The sequence below is a fragment of the Populus trichocarpa genome, chromosome 16, assembly GCF_000002775.5.
Source record: "Populus trichocarpa isolate Nisqually-1 chromosome 16, P.trichocarpa_v4.1, whole genome shotgun sequence".
NCBI classification, from domain to species: Eukaryota; Viridiplantae; Streptophyta; class Magnoliopsida; order Malpighiales; family Salicaceae; genus Populus; species Populus trichocarpa.
The window spans coordinates 1,195,071-1,213,746 of NC_037300.2; the positions used below are offsets into that span (position 1 = coordinate 1,195,071).

At 31.9% G+C, this 18,676-nt stretch overlaps 2 protein-coding genes across 3 annotated transcripts in view; both read left to right on the forward strand.

Annotated features, from left to right (window-relative positions):
• The window catches only part of LOC18108713 ((R)-mandelonitrile beta-glucosyltransferase), a 40,987-nt gene extending 34,019 nt beyond the window's left edge, over positions 1-6,968 (forward strand). Inside the window, exons 1-2 of one of the 2 annotated variants that reach the window (XM_024587453.2) lie at positions 4,693-5,200; positions 5,906-6,968. In XM_024587453.2, coding sequence (XP_024443221.1) covers positions 4,693-5,200; positions 5,906-6,834 — 1,437 coding nt within the window. In that variant the 3' untranslated portion in view covers positions 6,835-6,968. Of the gene's footprint in view, positions 1-4,692; positions 5,201-5,905 lie in introns of those variants that run through there. The other variant, XM_052447765.1, reaches the window with a different exon arrangement.
• Positions 6,969-11,272: 4,304 nt separating this feature from the next.
• LOC7455870 ((R)-mandelonitrile beta-glucosyltransferase) lies at positions 11,273-13,852 on the forward strand. Its single transcript, XM_002322531.4, has 2 exons — positions 11,273-11,795; positions 12,777-13,852. The coding sequence occupies exons 1-2, from the start codon at positions 11,288-11,290 to the stop codon at positions 13,703-13,705; spliced, it is 1,437 nt and encodes a 478-aa protein (XP_002322567.2). The 5' UTR covers positions 11,273-11,287; the 3' UTR covers positions 13,706-13,852.
• The last annotated feature ends 4,824 nt before the right edge of the window (positions 13,853-18,676 follow it).

The window sequence follows — 18,676 nt, forward strand, 5'->3', positions numbered from 1 at the left end:
AAGCCCAGGATACATGTCATGAAAATCTGATAATTAAATAGAAAGAAAATTAACTTTAACAAACTAAACTAAATGAAAAAAAATAACTCGTTAAATCAGGTTAACCTATCAAACCCGAGATTCGTATCATGAAAATATGATAATTAAATAAAAAAAATTTAACATTAACAAAATAAATCAAACAAAAAAAATTCATTAAAAAAAATTAAAAAGAAAAAAACAGTCATATAATATAATACAATATAATAATAATTATAATGAAAAAACGTGGGGAAAGCTAAAGCTAAAGCTAAAATTTCAACCAACTCAATATTAAAAAAAATAAATTTAACAAAGATAATTTAAAAAATAAAAATTTGGGGGAAACACTGCAGTCAAACAAAAATCATGCAAGGGAAACACTGTAGTAATTCATAGTATTTTTTTTTCTTTTTGAAAAAAGCTACAAAGTTAAGTTCTCAACTAACTTAATATAGAAAAAAAACCGAGATCTATGTAATAAAAGTATGATAACTAAATTAAAAAAAAAAATTTCACATTAACAAACTAAATTAAACAAAAAAATTCATTAAAAGAAAAAAAAACACAAAGAAAAAAGCAAAAAAAAAAACACCACATAGGCAAAACGAAAAAAAATAAAAGAAAATAAAAATAAAAAAATCAAGTGTTTCACTGTGTACAAAGCGACACATTATATGTAAAAAATAGAAGAAACAAAAGCGAGGAAAAAAAAAATAAAACTGCTATAGTGAAAAACCCACGCGTTAAAAAAAACATGTAAAAAAAACAAAAACAAAAAAAAGGAAAAAAAAGGAAAAACTGCTACAGAAAAACAAAACCAAAAACGAAAAACAAATGCAACAGAAAAAAAAAACGAAAAAAAATTGCAAAAAAAAAATGAAAAAAAAATAAAAAAATAAACATGTGGGGGAAACATTGCAACCAAACAAAAATCATGCAAGAGAAAGACTGTAGTAATCCATAATATTTTTTTTTCTTTTTGAAAAAAGCTACAAAGTTAAGTTTTCAACCAGCTTAATATAGAAAAAAAACTGAGATTCGTGTAATGAAAATATGATAACTAAATTAAATTTTTTTTTACATTAACAAACTAAATTAAACAAAAAAAAAATTCATTGAAAGAAAAAAAAAACAAAGAAAAAGGCAAAAAAAAAAAACTCATAGGGAAAACGAAAAAAAAGAAAAAAAAAACAACAAAAAAATCAAGTGTTTCACTGTGTGCACAGCGATACATTATATGTAAAAAAAACAAAAGAAACAAAAGCAAGGAAAAAAAAACAAAACTGCTACAGTGAAAAACCTATGCGTTAAAAAAAAATGTAAAAAAAAACAAAAATAAAAAAACTGCTATAGAAAAATAAAACCAAAAAGGAAAAAAAAAAGTAAGAAAAAAAGCGAAAAAAAACTGAAAAAAAAACAAAAAAAAAACTGAAAAAAAAAGCGAAAAAAACTGTCCCTAAAAAAAAAAAAAAAGCTTTAGCTACAGTGAAATCACGTTTTAGTATATTACTTAATTATAATTATAATATATATATTTAGGTTATGCTTTAACCTAAATAGCCCTCGCACTCTAACATGCCACAAAACACTTTTGACTAGCCCTAGCTTGGGTTAATAAACCTACTAGTTGTCTACTAAGCCCAAGTGATTAAGGCAGTCACTTGGATGTGGCTTAGCTACCAATTACATCTTTTTCTTCTCTTTTTATTTTTTTTTCTCTTACTTTTTTGCACTAACAATTTCAATGCATAATACACTTAATTTTTCTATCTCGCAAACACAAAATTTTTTTGCAATACAAACACCATTCTTTTTTTTTTTTTATCATCAATAGCAACATTTCTTTTATGACTATAAACTCACATGAACACCAATAAAAATAAATATATTTTATTATATATAAACATGACACACCAACTTCTCCTTTCAATTACATATTAGACATAACCTTTATCATAATATCATACCAACCGGTGATAGCTAATCTTGATTGATCAATGACAAGATTCCCTCTTTTATAAAGAAATTACAATTTTAGGTGTATAAATACATCTAGTTACCAAACTAAAAGGGAAATATTTTTTCATGACATACTAAATCCACAATCTTGCAACACCTAGATAACTTTCCTTACACCTTCTATGTATTTTCTCCTTGTCCATTATTGTTTCCACATATACAAGTAGCTAGTAACTTAAGTATTAAAGTGTAAACTGTCTTAACAAAAAACTGGTTTTATAGGAATCACTCATCTGCCCAATTCACTAGTCAAGAAAATTAATTTTTGTATTTGAAATTTTTTCATGATTTCATCATGACTATTGTCAGGAGATTATTCATACCTAGTTCTGTAAAGAGGTTGACTTGCGATAACCAAATGAGGTCTAGAAGGCCTCCAAATTAGTCCCAACAAGTGTTGTTCAACTGAGTTTTATTATTATTATTATTTTAGATTTTCTAGCTTGTTTAAGAGTTTTATTGTTTTTTTCTTTCATTATCAGGACTCTTAATTTTCTAATTTATTTAGGATGTCTTTGTTTTAAGGAGTTTTATATCTTTTAGAAAAACATGCTACTTGAAAAAAATCAATAATAAAATTTTAGATTAAAGATTTTGTGTGGCGGCATATTCAATAGAAATTTATATTGCTTGTACAAATTGTTTTTGCATTGTTTCATCTAAATTAGTTATTATATAAATAAATACAAAATATTTATGACAATGAATAGATAATGTGTTTAATGATGTACAATTAATTCTTCTTTAATGCTTGGAATAAGTAAATTGTAGAGAGAGTAAATGTGTAATATTTTACTTTCCATATCTTAGAGCTCGAAAATCAACATGTGTCTTATCATGAGAATAAGGGCCGGTGGCTCGGAGAGAGAGAGCTGAGCAGTCGGTGTTAATTAATTATTCTCCTCTCCTGCAACGAGACACTGCGTTTTACGAAATGTAGGTGAGGACGTATCGATACGAGGAGTATAGAAGGAAGAGCATTAAGATGGTGTTTGGCAGTGTGGTAGTGGTTGATTTTCAAATAGCTTTTCGTGCTGAAATACATGCCAATGATGTTTTTTCATTTTTTAAAAATCATTTTTGACATCAGCACATCAAAACGATCCAAAAAGTACAAACCGCACTCAATTTTAGCAAAAAAAAAAAAAAAATTGAAATTCGGTGAAAAGCAGATTCAACCGCAGAACCAAACAGCCTCTAAGTAAGCACCTCGCCATAAATAGTGTGCTAATAATTATTTTGTGAAGTGTTTTATTTTTATAAAAATATTAAAATAATATTTTTTAATTTAAAAAAAATTAATTTTAATATCAACAAATATAAAAAAATTAAAAAATTTAATTTAATACAAAAAAAATAAATTTTAATAAAAAACAAGTTAAAATTCAAACCATGGATTTGATATTAAGTTTTTGACTTCAAACTTTTTTTTATTTAACCATGGATGTCCGGATCAGTTTACGAGCACCTTGACTAATCTTCCAGAGCTTTGAAGTTAATGAACAGATAAACCTCCAGTAATTTTAAAATTTATATCAGTCAAACTGATAATATTTGAACAGCAAATCAAAAATTTAACTAATTAAATTACATATTTTATGTACTATGACATGGTGTTTTGATACTGATTTCCACACATATATGAGATTTAATCTCGTTATTCTTAAACAATTTATCAAGTCTTAGTAAAAAGAAATGGATGAATGATACTGCATATAATTGAACTTCAAGATTTCAATTATTTGTATAATTGGATTTTTTTAATCATATGTTAGATTAAATTAATTATAAATTTAATTCAATCTATTATTATGTTCATTGTTATAAATAAAATCAGAGGTGGAACCAGAGTAGGCGAGCAGGGATGGGCTCCTGTAAAATATTTTAAATTTTTGTATTTTTAGTGTTTAAATATAAAATAATATAATATATTTTTATTTTAAATACATAAATTTTCTAATAATAAATTATATCTTGAGTTTTGTTTGACCTTCCTTCCTGTTATATAATTCTAGTTCCGCCGCCCCTGAATAAAGTTTTCTAGTTGCTTATATATTTTAATAATAATTCTCAATGAAAAAATAACTGGGCCAGACAAGCTTATCATTCATTGAAAAAGGGCCAATGATAGATGCTGGAGATAGTGCAATGTTGCGTTACAAGCCACAGCTAGTTTTGCTGATCAGATTTTATATATTGTAGTAATAATTAATTAGTAAAATCCTTGCCTTTTGGAGGTACTTGTGAGCCGTGATTCAAAAATTAATTAGTTGCTTTTTATTGGTTATGTCTGATCTACCTTAAAAAAAGAGAGACAAATATAAAAAGAAATATTTTCATTTAAAATTATAAGTATATTTTCATTTAAAATTTTCTCTTCTAATTATAATTAATTTAAAAAATAAATCCAAAAAAACAACTAATAAAAAACTACTTGTTATTCCCTCGCGCTTGGAAAATTTCTCGTCGTTATCACTAGAGTACAACTACAATGACCTGGCAAAACATGACATTAATAAAATAAAAATAAAAAAGTTGAAGGAAGACACAGATTTGGAAATAGAAAATCAAGCATTTCTGGCTATAAATGACAGGAAAAGAATCATTGAGACTGAACAGAGAGAAGCAAGCAAGCTAGCTAGTAAGAGAGATATGGGATCCATTTCGAAGCCTCATGTTGTTGTGATCCCATGTCCAGTCCAAGGTCATATAAAGACTATGCTTAAACTTGCGAAGCTTCTTCACTACAAAGGTCTTCACATCACGTTTGTCAGCACAGAATTCAATCACAAACGTTTCCTTAGGTCAAGAGGACCTCATGCCCTTGATGACTTGCCTGGCTTCCATTTTAGAACCATTCCCGATGGTCTCCCTCCTTCAGATATTGGTGCCACCCAAGACATTCCTTCTCTTTGTCATGCCATGAACAAGAATTTCTTAGCACCCTTTAAAGATCTTCTTTTACAACTCAAAAATACAGTATCGGAGAACAACCCTCCGATTACCTGCATTGTTTCTGATCCTTTTGCTCCATTCTCCATCAAAGCTGGGGAAGAAGTTGGTCTTCCAGTTGTGATGTATGCCACTACGAATGCATGTGGCTATATGGGATGTAAACAGCTCTATGCTCTCAGAGAGAAAGGCTTCACCCCCATCAAAGGTATATTCACATACTTGTTTAATTACAAGTGAACTTCCAAGAAAAGTGGCTTTATTACTATTATACAACTTCATTAGTATTTTACAGCTTTATTCTTTTCTAAATTTTCAAACAAATGGTTGAGATTATCCTAGAAATCAAATGGTTGAGATCCTTCTACAAATAATTTCAAAAATTATAGGGTATGAGAGATTTCAGATCATTTTTTATTCTATTATTCTAGCTAGTACTCGGTAATTATAGGTAAAATTCTTATGATGGTGGAGAGTATCCTCATTTTTAACAAGGTGAAACTGGATTGAGTTTCCGGTTTCTCATTAATCTTGCATATTGCATAGATTATTTGTTTGGCTAAAGTGTAATGAATACAATTTCAGCTATAATGATAATGATAGTATTTGGATGTGAAAAAAATATGAATCACTAACTTGATTGCTTTTTTCTTTTATATTTCTTTTTGTTCTCTCTTTATCTCATTTACGGCGCATTCATTTTATTTTACTCAACATTTTAGAAATTATCTTTTAAATGATTTCTTTTTTATTAATACACTTTATTATTATTGAAAAAATATTAGAATTTAATTAATTTGGTATGCCCGCGTTCCGACAAAAATTTCCAAGCTTAAATCACACAGGCAAGATCAATGATTATGTGCAAAAGAATTTCATTTTGAGCTTGGTCTAATAAGATTGTGTTTTGCAGATTTGAGCAATCTAAGCAACGGCTATCTTGAGACAAAAGTAGACTGGGCTCCTGGTATGAAAGACGTTCGTCTTAAAGATTTTCCATTTATTCAAACAACAGATCCAGATGAAGTTGTATTTAACTTTGTCATTGGGGTTGCTGAAACTTCTGTTAAAGCTCGTGCAATTGCTTTTCATACTTTTGACGCCTTGGAACCAGAAGTTTTAGATGGCCTTTCCACTATTTTCCCTCGAGTTTATTCCATCGGTCCACTCCAGTTACTCCTAAATCAATTCGAAGAAAATGGTTTGAAGTCTATTGGTTACAGTCTGTGGAAAGAAGACCATGAGTGTCTCCAATGGCTGGAAACAAAGGAACCCAAATCAGTGGTGTACGTGAATTTTGGAAGCATAACAGTGATGACAGCTGATCAACTGGTGGAGTTTGCAATGGGATTAGTTAATAGTAATATCCCATTCTTGTGGATTATAAGGCCAGATTTGGTCGTCGGTGAATCAGCTGTTTTACCAGCTGAATTTGAAGAGGAAACTGAAAAGCGAGGCTTTATTACAAGTTGGTGTCCACAAGAGGAAGTGCTTAACCATCCAGCAGTTGGAGGGTTTCTAACTCATAGTGGCTGGGGTTCAACCATTGAGAGCTTGTGTGCTGGTGTTCCATTGGCGTGTTGGCCCTTCTTCGCTGATCAAGCAATGAACTGTAGATATAGCTGCAATGAATGGGGAGTTGGAATGGAGATTGATAATAACGTCAAGAGGGAAGAAGTGGAGATGCTGGTGAAGGAGCTCATGGAAGGGGAAAAGGGTGAGAAAATGAGGGGAAAGGCTATGGAGTGGAAAAGGTTGGCTGAAGAAGCTGTTGGGCCAGAGGGTACATCATCCATTAATTTGGACAAGTTCATCCATGAAATAATCTCTTCAAACAATTAGATCGTCGACACGCTAGAATAAAAAAAAAATCATAAAAGATCAAATTTCGTTCGTCTGTGAAAAGATCAAATTTCCTTCCAGTTGCCTTTTTTTGGAATTTAAATATCATAATAAATAAATGCTCCATTTTCGAATATGGTATGATATCTTGGAAACCTATTGATACTTCTATCTCTACATCCAAAGCTATCATATCGTCAGATCTTTTGTTTTTTAATGCTTCACGTTTTCGTCAAATTATGGGTGTTCTTCAATATCTCAGTTTTGCGAGACCAGATATTTGCTTTGTTGTTAACAGAGTCTATCAGTTTATGCATGCTCCTACAGACTCTCATTGGGCTGCTGTTAAACGCATTTTGCGTTATCTTAACGGTACGACAACACATGGCCTACATATTACTCATAGTTCTTTCTTTCCATTACATGGCTTTACAAATGCAGATTCTGCAGGTAGTATTGATGATAAAAAAATCTACGAGTGGTTATCTTGTGTCCTTTGGTTATCTTAAGCAACGTACAATTGCTCGCTCCTCTATCGAAGCTGAGTACAAATCCTTAGCAGATGGTATTGCTGAGGTTATCTGGCTTGACTATTTATTAACAGATCTTCAGATTCTGTCTGTTTCAGCTCCTATAATTTGGTGTTATAATCTTGGTGCCACTTATTTATCTGCGAATCATGTTTTTCATTCTTACACAAAACATGTTGAGGTTGATTATCATTTTGTTCGAGATTGAGTTGCGAAGAGGGAGATTCAGATTCGTTTCATTTTCTCTCGGGATCAACTTGCATATGTCTTTACTAAGCCACTTCCTACTGCTTCGTTTACTGCTTTTCGTTTCAAGCTTCGGGTCGATCGTCTACCCTAAGCTTGAGAGGGCATATTATAGAATGTATACTATATATGAAATATTATGGGCACTACTATAGTATTAATTGTATTCTCTACATTAACTATTATATATTGCCCTACACATATAAATAGAAAAGGATTGGTTAAATCAAAAGTTAAGCCTCCTAATTATTCTCAACTATTACCAGTGAGTCAACGATTTTGCCGGCTGAGTTTCAAGTGGAAACTTAGAACCGTGGTTTCGTAACTAGTTGGTGTCCACAAGAGGAAGTTCTGAACCACCCATCAGTTGGTGTCAAAGAACCATCTCAACCCAATAGCTTAAACTGTTAGGTAAGGTCCCAAGATATGATTTATATTATTCTCTAACACACCCCCTCAAGTGAAAGCCCTTTGAAATTGAAACTTGCACAAGCCTATATTATCTTGTGCTTAATTTTTATCAAATAACTGGGGATGGTGAGATTCGAACTCGTGACCGCTTGGTCATTAAGGTTTTGATACCATGTCAAAGAACCATCTCAACCCAATAGCTTAAGCTGTTAGGTGAAGTTTCAGGATATGATTTATATTATTATCTAACAGTTGGGGGAGATTTCTAACTCATACCGGTTGGAATTCGATTATTGAAAGCTTGTGTGCTGGAGTGCCAGTGATATGTTGGCCTTTATTTGCTGATCAACCAATAAATTGTAGCTGTGCTTGCATTGAATGGGGAGTTGGCATGGAGATTGATAACAATGTCAAGAGAGAAGAAGTGGAGAAGCTTATCAGGAACTTGATGGGAGGAGAAAGTGTAAGAAAATGAGGGAAAAGGCCAAACACTGGAGGAAGGTGGCGGAAGAGGCTACTGTCCCTAGCTAATGGTTCATCATCCATTAATTTAGACAGTTTCATCAATGAAATGTTACAATCAAACATCACTCTGTAACCTATGATCATTCAAAAGAGAAAATACTTTTGTGATGGGATTTTATTGCTTGCCAATTGAAGATAGCTAGTGTTTGCACTAATGGTGTTTGTCTCGATAGTCCATATGCATGGTTGTCTGGAACGTCCCAAGAACCTAGCACGCAACTGAACAGCTTCTAGGTCTACAAATTAAGACATATCCAGTCCAATGAGCTCGGGCGTAGAAATTTGTCCATTGAACAGTCCCTGTTAAAGATCAATCCAGAAATTAATTTAGCTAATGGTGTTTTTTTTTCTGGGCCCAGCTCAGCCCACGTGGGCTGGGCTAGACCCAACCATCCTGGCCCGGTTACTGGCCTAAGCCAGTGATCCGGCTGGCTGAAGCACGCATGCGTGAACTATTCACGCATGCTGTGCACAGTGGGAAGGTAATTAAAATTACCTTATCCCTGTACTTATACAACTATAAATGAAAGGGAGCGGGAAGCTTACCTGGAAGCAGGAACGAAGACGATGACGAAGGCGTGGTGGCTGGCTGTTCCTCCTGTTCGTTCGTCTCCTCTCTGCTTCTGGTTTTTTCTTAGAGACGAAGGAACGAAGATGATGATGATGCCGGTTCTCTCTGGTGGTCTTGATTCTGGGTCCTTCTTTTTCTGCTGTTATTTTGGGTTTCTTCCTCTGCTTATGACGGTTCGGAGTGGTGCCAGGCTGATCAATGTTTACAGTTTCTCTGTTTTCCCTTGTTCACTTTGCTTGCGTCCTGGGGACGAAGACAACGCTGGCTTTTGCTCTCTCCTCCTTTTTCTTTTTAGTTTGTCTCTCCCTGTTTCCAGTGTTCTTCCCCTGTCTTTTTTTTTTTGTTTCGGTTCGTGCTCTCCCTCTCCTTCTCTAGTCCAGTATGTCTATCTCCGTGCGTCCTCTGTTTTTTTTCTGCCCTCTCAGTTTAGTTCCCCCTCTGTTCGTCTGTATTTTCTCTCTTTGTCCCCTGTATTTTTTTTCTGTTTCGGTTCGTGATCTGCCCCCTGCTTCCCCCGCTGTGAGGCCTTTCTCTGGCTTTTATAAAGCCAGAGAAGGTCGTGTGTTCATGCCTCAACAAATGAGGCACGTTCCGTGAGGGATCGTGGTTCATGATCTGCTGGCAGTGTTTCCTGTTGATCCGGTCTTCCGGATGAGGAGATGATGAACAGTGGTTCAAAACGGCGCCGTTTATATCTGGTGTTTTCAACTTAGCCCCTGAACTTCTAACATTAACAATTGGGTTCCTGATTTCATTAATTAAACTAATTCCAAGTTCACTTAAGTCCCCAAACTTATCAATTCTTCAATTAAGCTCTTAATGTGATTAATGAAACTACTCCCAAGTTTAATTAAGTCCTTAAACTTTCAATTATGTTGCCTTAGCTCAAATTTTAATTTATCCTTCATTCATTTTATTTTTATTTCACATATATTTTTTTGTTTTAATAAAAATAAGATAAAATAAAAATAGTTAAAATTTAAGTTATAACATTAATAATTAATTTTAAAAAGAACTTATATGTTTATTTAATAGTCCTGAACAATAAAAATTTCTAGCTACGCCTTTGCTCGGCTCCATGCATTAAATGTGACAATGCATTGGGGATGGCTCCACTCTTCCTCATGACATGTTGTCAATTTAAGCAGATTTTTACTCACGGCACTAGCCATGTGTCTATGGTGACAGTAAGGGCCGGTGGTTCAAGGAGGGAGGGAGAGAGAGAGGGTGGTGTTTTGGTGCAGGTTTCCACATTTATGTGGATTTAATCTCGTTATTCCAAAACAATTTATCCAACTGTTAGTAAGAAGAAAAGGATGAATGATACTGTATATAATTGAACTTAATTACAAGGCTCCAATTATTTGTATAATTGAATTTTTTTAGATTAAATTAATTCAATTCATTATGTTCATTGCTATAAATAAAGTTTTCTAGTTGCGTTATGGATATATATTTTAATAATAATTTTCAATGAAAAAATAACTGGCCATTCATTAATACGACTAGAAAAAGGGCCAATGATAGATGCTGCCAGACAATTTTGCTGATAAGATTTTATATATTATAGTGATAATTAATTTGTGAAATCCTTGTATTTTGGAGGTAATTGTGAGCTGTGATTCATCTATTTGGAAGTATGGATATTGTTGTTTTTTAAAATATTTTTTGTTTGAAAATACATCAAAATAATATATTTTTTTATTTTTTAAAAATTATTTTTAATATTAGCATATCAAAATATTTGAAAACACCAAAAAAATATTAATTTAAAACAAAAAAAATAAAAATTTTTTAATTTTTTCAAAAACACTTTTAAAATATTAAAATAATAAATTGCTATTGATTACATGGTGGTCCCGTAGAGAAAAAAACAGGTATAAAAAAAACAAAAAGAGATATGGATTATTAAAAATAATAAAAATATATATATATTTAAAATATTCTTGTTGTTATTCTCGTCCCTGTAAAATTTCTCGTTGTTATCACTAGAGTACAACTACAATGACCTGGCAAAACATGCCATTAATAAAATAGAAATAAAAATAAAAAATCCAAGGAAGACACAGATTTGGAAATAGAAAATCAAGCATATCTGGCTATAAATCACAGGAAAAGACTCATTGAGACTGAACAGAGAGAAGCAAGCTAGCTAGCTAGTAAGAGAGATATGGGATCCATTTCCAAGCCTCATGTTGTTGTGATCCCATGTCCACTCCAAGGTCATATAAAGACTATGCTTAAACTTGCGAAGCTTCTTCACTACAAAGGTCTTCACATCACGTTTGTCAGCACAGAATTCAATCACAAACGTTTCCTTTGGTCAAGAGGACGTCATGCCCTTGATGACTTGCCTGGCTTCCATTTTAGAACCATTCCCGATGGTCTCCCTCCTTCAGATATTGATGCCACCCAAGACATTCCTTCTCTTTGTGATGCCATGAACAAGAATTTCTTAGCACCCTTTAAAGATCTTCTTTTGGAACTCAGAAATACCGTTTCGGAGAACAACCCTCCGGTTACCTGCATTGTTTCTGATCCCTTCGCTCCAATCTCCATCAAAGCTGGGGAAGAAGTTGGTCTTCCAGTTGTGATGTATGCCACTATGAATGCATGTGGCTATATGGGATTTAAACAGCTCCATGCTCTCAGAGAGAGAGGCTTCACCCCAATCAAAGGTAATAATTCACATGCTTGTTTATTATTTAAGTTATCATCAATAACAAGTGAACTTCCAAGCAAAAGCAAAGTGGCTTTATTACACCATTATACAACTTCTTTAGTATTTTGCAGCTAATTTATTCTTTTCTAAATTTTCAAACATCCAGATTCTCCCTTGCAAGTTGATGGAGAAATGATTATAAAACATTATCACGACAACAATTTATTTTATTTATAATATATTATATTATATTATGTTATATATACTGTACGTTCGACGGCATAATTCAAATAGCATGCCATAGAACCATGTAAATTTTATATAATATCCTTTTCCAAATCACTTCTCTAAAAATCTGGCAATTATTAAATCAGATTATCCTAGAAATCATAAAAATTTTATGATGGTGGGAGTATCCGGCGCATTCCTCCTCCTCTTAGATTTTTATTTATTTATTAGTAGTCTTTTTTAGCGGAAGATATATTTCGGATTCAGGCTTGGAATCTCATTTTTTTCATTCTCACATGGAATATTTGGCTCATAAAAATAATTTGATTTATAACAAGGTGCAGCCGGATTGCGATACCAATTTCTCTTTGATTTTGCATAGATTATCAATTTGACTAAAGTATAATGAATTCAATTTTAGTTATACATCTTATTCGTAGTGTAAATGATATTTAAATGTGGATAAACACAAATCACTAATTTAATTATTATTTCCTTTTATTTTTTTTTAATTTTTTTTAATTTTTTTTTACATCGTATTCATTTTATTTTATTGTAAATGATGTTTTAACCTTTTAGAAATTATCTTTTAAATAATTTTTTTTATTAATACTCTCTATTATTATTAAAAACAATATTACAATTTAATTAATTTGATATGTCCGCGTTCCGACAAAAATTACCAAGCCTAAATCACACGGGCAAGATCAATGATTATGTGCAATAAATTTTCATTTTGAGCTTGGTCTAATAAGATTGTGTTTTGCAGATTTGAGCAATCTAAGCAACGGCTATCTTGAGACAAAAGTAGACTGGGCTCCTGGTATGAAAGACGTTCGTCTTAAGGACTTTCCATTTATTCAAACAACAGATCCAGATGAAGTTGTATTTAACTTTGTCATTGGAGCTGCTGAAACTTCTGTTAAAGCTCGTGCAATTGCTTTTCATACTTTTGACGCCTTGGAACCAGAAGTTTTAGATGGCCTTTCCACTATTTTCCCTCGAGTTTATTCCATCGGTCCACTCCAGTTACTCCTAAATCAATTCGAAGAAAATGGCTTGAAGTCTATTGGTTACAGTCTGTGGAAAGAAGACCATGAGTGTCTCCAATGGCTGGAAACAAAGGAACCCAAATCAGTGGTGTACGTGAATTTTGGGAGCATAACAGTGATGACAGCTGATCAACTTGTGGAGTTTGCAATGGGATTAGTTAATAGTAATATCCCATTCTTGTGGATTATAAGGCCAGATTTGGTCGTCGCTGAATCAGCTGTTTTACCAGCTGAATTTGCAGAGGAAACTGAAAAGCGTGGCTTTATTACAAGTTGGTGTCCACAAGAGGAAGTGCTTAACCATCCAGCAGTTGGAGGGTTTCTAACTCATAGTGGCTGGGGTTCAACCATTGAGAGCTTGTGTGCTGGCCTTCCATTGGCGTGTTGGCCCTTCTTCGCTGATCAAGCAATGAACTGTAGATATAGCTGCAATGAATGGGGAGTTGGAATGGAGATTGATAATAACGTCAAGAGGGAAGAAGTGGAGATGCTGGTGAAGGAGCTAATGGAAGGGGAAAAGGGTGAGAAAATGAGGGGAAAGGCTATGGAGTGGAAAAGGTTGGCTGAAGAAGCTGTTGGGCCAGAGGGTACATCATCCATTAATTTGGACAAGTTCATCCATGAAATAATCTCTTCAAACAATTAGATCGTCGACACGCTAGAATAAAAAAAAAAAATCATGAAAAGATCAAATTTCGGTGGTCTGTGAACAAAAAAAAGATAACGTGGCCCTTCCCTATCTGTTGCCTTTTATTGGAATTTAAATATCATAATAAATGCTCCATTTCTCGAACATGCATGGTGTAGGCCCACTTTTGGCATTCTATATTTCAAAGTAGGATTGTGATTTAGATCATTCGTAATGTAAAATTTATATATAAATAAATTTGTTTTAATTTTTTTTTATATAAAATATTAAAACTTTAAATATATATTTTTTTATTTTTTTCAGGTTGACCTGAGTTAACCTGTGTAACCCTGGACCCGGTTCCTTGACCGGGTCAATCCTCGAGCCAGGTTTGATAACTATAGTTGCCATGAAAATATAACTTTAAAAAATGCAATTGAAAAGAAATAAAATAATGTGACCGGTTAAAAAAATAAAAACTAAAAAATAGACAAAACCTCCTCTTTTATTTTGTATAGAGGGTCTCTTTTAAATAATATTAATTTGTTTGTTATGTGTTTAATTTTCGAAGTGGTTTTTCTAGTTCATCTATGATTTTGTTTTTATCTTTTATATAGATAAACTATCTTTTTAAAAATAAAAATATTTATTTTTAGATAATATTTTTAATATGTGTAGCCTTACATGTTATTGCGCCATGCACTGAAGACAAAAATATTATTGGCTTAATTCTCTCACATATATTTTTTAACAGAAAGATGCATAAATGACACACACACACACACATATTGGATTAACATGTTTATACATATTTTTTGTCTAAAATTCATGTTCAAAAAAAGACCGAAGATAGGATGATAATCCAATATTTTTTTGGCTCAGTTATGCGTTGAGTCTAAATATATATGGGTCTAGCAATCCACCAGACCCAAAATCTCTGGGTTTAGTTATGCACTGAGTCCACGTACATGCGAGTCTAAAAAATTATCAGACTCAACATCTCGTCGAGCCCAAATAGATGTAAAATCAATTATCTTTTTAGGCCTCTTATTGAGTCATAAGACTCCGTTTATTTTTATCATGACCTTTAACATAAAAAGTTAAGGTCAAAGATACTTATCTCTTTATATCCCTAGATGTATAAAAGTTTTCAGAAGGACCTGATATTTATCCCTCAATAATGATGTGTAAGGGATATTTATCAATCTTTAATGCTATCAAGGCAAAGATGACATTTCAGCCCCTCTAAAAAAAATAACAAGGTTTACGAGCTATAAAAATACTATGAATTCTTCAAGGAAAAAGATTATCAATCTTCATTCTCTACTACATATTTATTTTATAGTCTCTCTATAAAATATCATGGCTTTTTTTTCTCAAAAAAATTCTTAAGCATTAGAGAGTTCTCAAATTCACCGAAGAGAACATTTTACAGGTACAAGCCATCGATCACCTCGGCTTACCAAACAGCAGACATCAACCACCTTAGTTAGAAAAAATGGATCAAATTATCAAAACCAAAAGATTAACCAATTATTTGGATTTTTCAAGACCTCATCATTATTTAATTGATAAAATTAAAAAAAGTTCAGCGTATAAAAATAAAATATGCAAAGGATTAAATTAACACCCATCCCCCTACAATATATTGTATTGATATATTTTGAGGTTAGATGGCAATTTAATTTGATGAAGGACGTGCATATTCCCTCTATAATTGAGATTGTTATTACCTATTTTTGGACCCACAACAAAAAGAGAAAATACAAAATATATATATATATATATATATATATATATATATATATATTTGGAAGAAATTCAAAATATAATAGCAGTGAAAAGTGCCAGAACGCTCAGAAAATGGCTAAAAATTGGTTGAGGATGTATAACAATACAAAGATTAAAATTTGACAATATATCGTTGACTGATAAGAGCCCTGTTGACAAAGAAAAATTCAATTTGAGGAAGAAATATCCAAAATCAAATGTTTATAGACTCAATTAAATTTTATTGAAGATTTAATTGAATTTATGAAGGGTTTAATTGTAAGAAAAATTGATTTTCCAGTAAATTTGAGCTTTAATTGGAAGACATTAAAGTTCTAGGGTCAAATTATAATTTTTTAGAGTTGATTTGTTAAATCAGGAGTTTCATTGCATAAATATTGAAGTTTGATGGCCATTTAGGGACTTCATCCCCCCGCCAGGTCAGCTTCCTTCTTCTTCTGCTTCACTTCATCCCCCCATCAGCTCCACTATTATGCTAATGAACAGTGGAGAGCGACTGTTTACTGGGCCGGACAGGTGCCGACCCACACCAAAATGCATTGGGCCACGCCCAACCCAACCTAAAAAATTTCAAAAAAAAAAACCAAAAAAATCTTTTTAAAAATTTGTGATTTTTCTGCCTATTTTTCTATCAATTTTGCTTAATATTGCTTTGTATTGTTATATTGTAAAGATATAAATCTGGTATTTAAAAACCCAATTTTCTTTGAAATGTTGAAAAATTATAAAACAAAAAAAATATCTTGCTTTCTTGCATACGGCCAAGTCTCTTAAATAAAAAATCATGTTGTATTTTTATAAAACAAAGAAAATTTTAAAAAATATATCTTAGTATACATTTTCAGTTTTAATAACAAGTTTATTAAAGCCATGATAACTAGGCCAATATTTTAAAAATATATATTTTGTTTCTTTTTAGTATATGAGATTATGAATATATACGTAAAATATACTCCCGGTACTAAAAAGGTAATTTTTTTATTGACATTAGAACGGTTAAGTTTTACTCTACGAGATAAAAATCTCCTCACCGAGAAGAATTTTTCTCGAACCATAGACAAATCAACAAATAGAAAACACGACAATACCTTAGTTTTTTATCAGACAATTAAACAATACAGCTTATCCGAGATAGGGCGTATTTGGGGTGCTAATACCTTTCTTTTTACGCAACTAGTTTTCGTACCTTATCTCTAAGATTAATTAGGGTTTCTAATAATTAAAATATTAGATGGCTACTCCTATTGTCTCCTCATATTTGTCAAGTGGATGATACATGACAAAGATTCCTTGATGTTTCTAGCTATCCATCTCTAACTTTCCCCATCACTAATAATGAGAACAAGTTGTCGCTCAACTCTTTCAGCTACAAATTCACACACTTCTGTCCATTGCTTCCCCATAGCATTAACTCGCTAGTTTGTTTTTAATCCCGACTTAATTTTTTAAAATAAAATATTACTTTATATCTAAACAATCTCTAAACTCTTTATACTACTAATAATAATAATAATAGAGGCTGGAGAGACTATAACGACAACCCATATATATGTCATCAGGTAATTTTGCTAGGAAGATTTAATATAATATAATAATAATTAATTAATTAATTAAATCCCTGCATCTTGGAGGTACTTGTAATTAGTGATTTAATAACAATCTCAAAACTTTTCATTAAAGTTTTTGTAAGATCATGAGGCCTTTTTATTGATTTAGATTGCCTTTATTAGTTATAATCAAGAAAATTCTTGTTTGAACAAAACTATGATTGTCTGATGATTCTATCCAATGATTGTTCAACATGATCTAACTTTAACGCGCTGTGTTCTTACAGATGAAAGTTATCTAACAAGTGGTTATCTTGAAAGTACAATTATAGAAGGAATCCCTGGTATGAAACCGCTCCAACTTAAAGATTTTCCGTATACTCGAACAATAGATCCAGATGACTTTGCATTCAACTTTGTAATGCGAGCTAACTTTAACGCGCTGTGTTCTTACAGATGAAAGTTATCTAACAAGTGGTTATCTTGAAAGTACAATTATAGAAGGAATCCCTGGTATGAAACCGCTCCAACTTAAAGATTTTCTGTATACTCGAACAATAGATCCAGATGACTTTGCATTCAACTTTGTAATGCGAGCTGCTGAGACTTCTGTTAAGGCTCATGCAATTGCTATTCATACTTTTGATGCAATGGAGCAAGATGTTTTGGATGGCCTTTCCACTATATTTCCTCGCGTGTATTCCATCGGTCCACTCCAGTAGTTATTTGGTTTTGTTAAAATAATTGAGATCAAATACAAAAAGGAAGTTACAATTCTGAATCATCAGTTTATTATGAATGCATAGTCTTAACCTAAATACAAATAAAGTATATATAGGTTAAACTGAAAGTACTATTCTACCCTTAATAAATAAGACTACATAAATATTATTTAACAGGTTTGTTTTTAAAATGGAAAAATCATCTTTTTATTATGAACTGCTACAGTAGTTTCCCTCTCCTTTTAGAATTTTTTTTCTAATAATTATAATTATAACAAGACTAGCAGTTTTATTCTCATGTTTTTTCTGATTTAACATTAAAGTATATAGTATATTTACCATGTTAAATCATGTTTGTTCTCTATGTAATAGTCATTGATCATTTGAATAAAATTTGAAACTCTTTTGAAATTTCATTTCTTCTTGGCCAAGAATATCTCAGTCAATACAATTTGAGATCAGATAGAGCATTTTTTCTAATTCACCTACGGTGATGAATTTTTTATTGATCACTCAAGTATCTTCATATGGTTCATGTTATTCCTAATGTTTGCCTCTTCGTTACCTCAATTAAGATAACATGTAATAAGTTCAAAACATAACATTCTCTTTATAAGATAACTTAGTAATCTTAAATCTAAGAATTACTTACACAACCATTACTTGAGATATATGTATGTGGAATTTTCATGCGGGTCAGTTTAGTGTACATGTCTTATGACAAGCACCTACATATTAATTAGTTCTAGGTATCTCTTATACCTCAGCTTATGAAAACATTAACTTCCTTTCATAAAAGAAAGAACATAATATGTATCAATTTCTACTGCTCTAATAAATATCCAGTATTTAAGAGAACATCGATAATTAAGGAATATTTTAGAAATAATTCTTTGATGCAATAGGAATTCTATAATTATAATAACTTT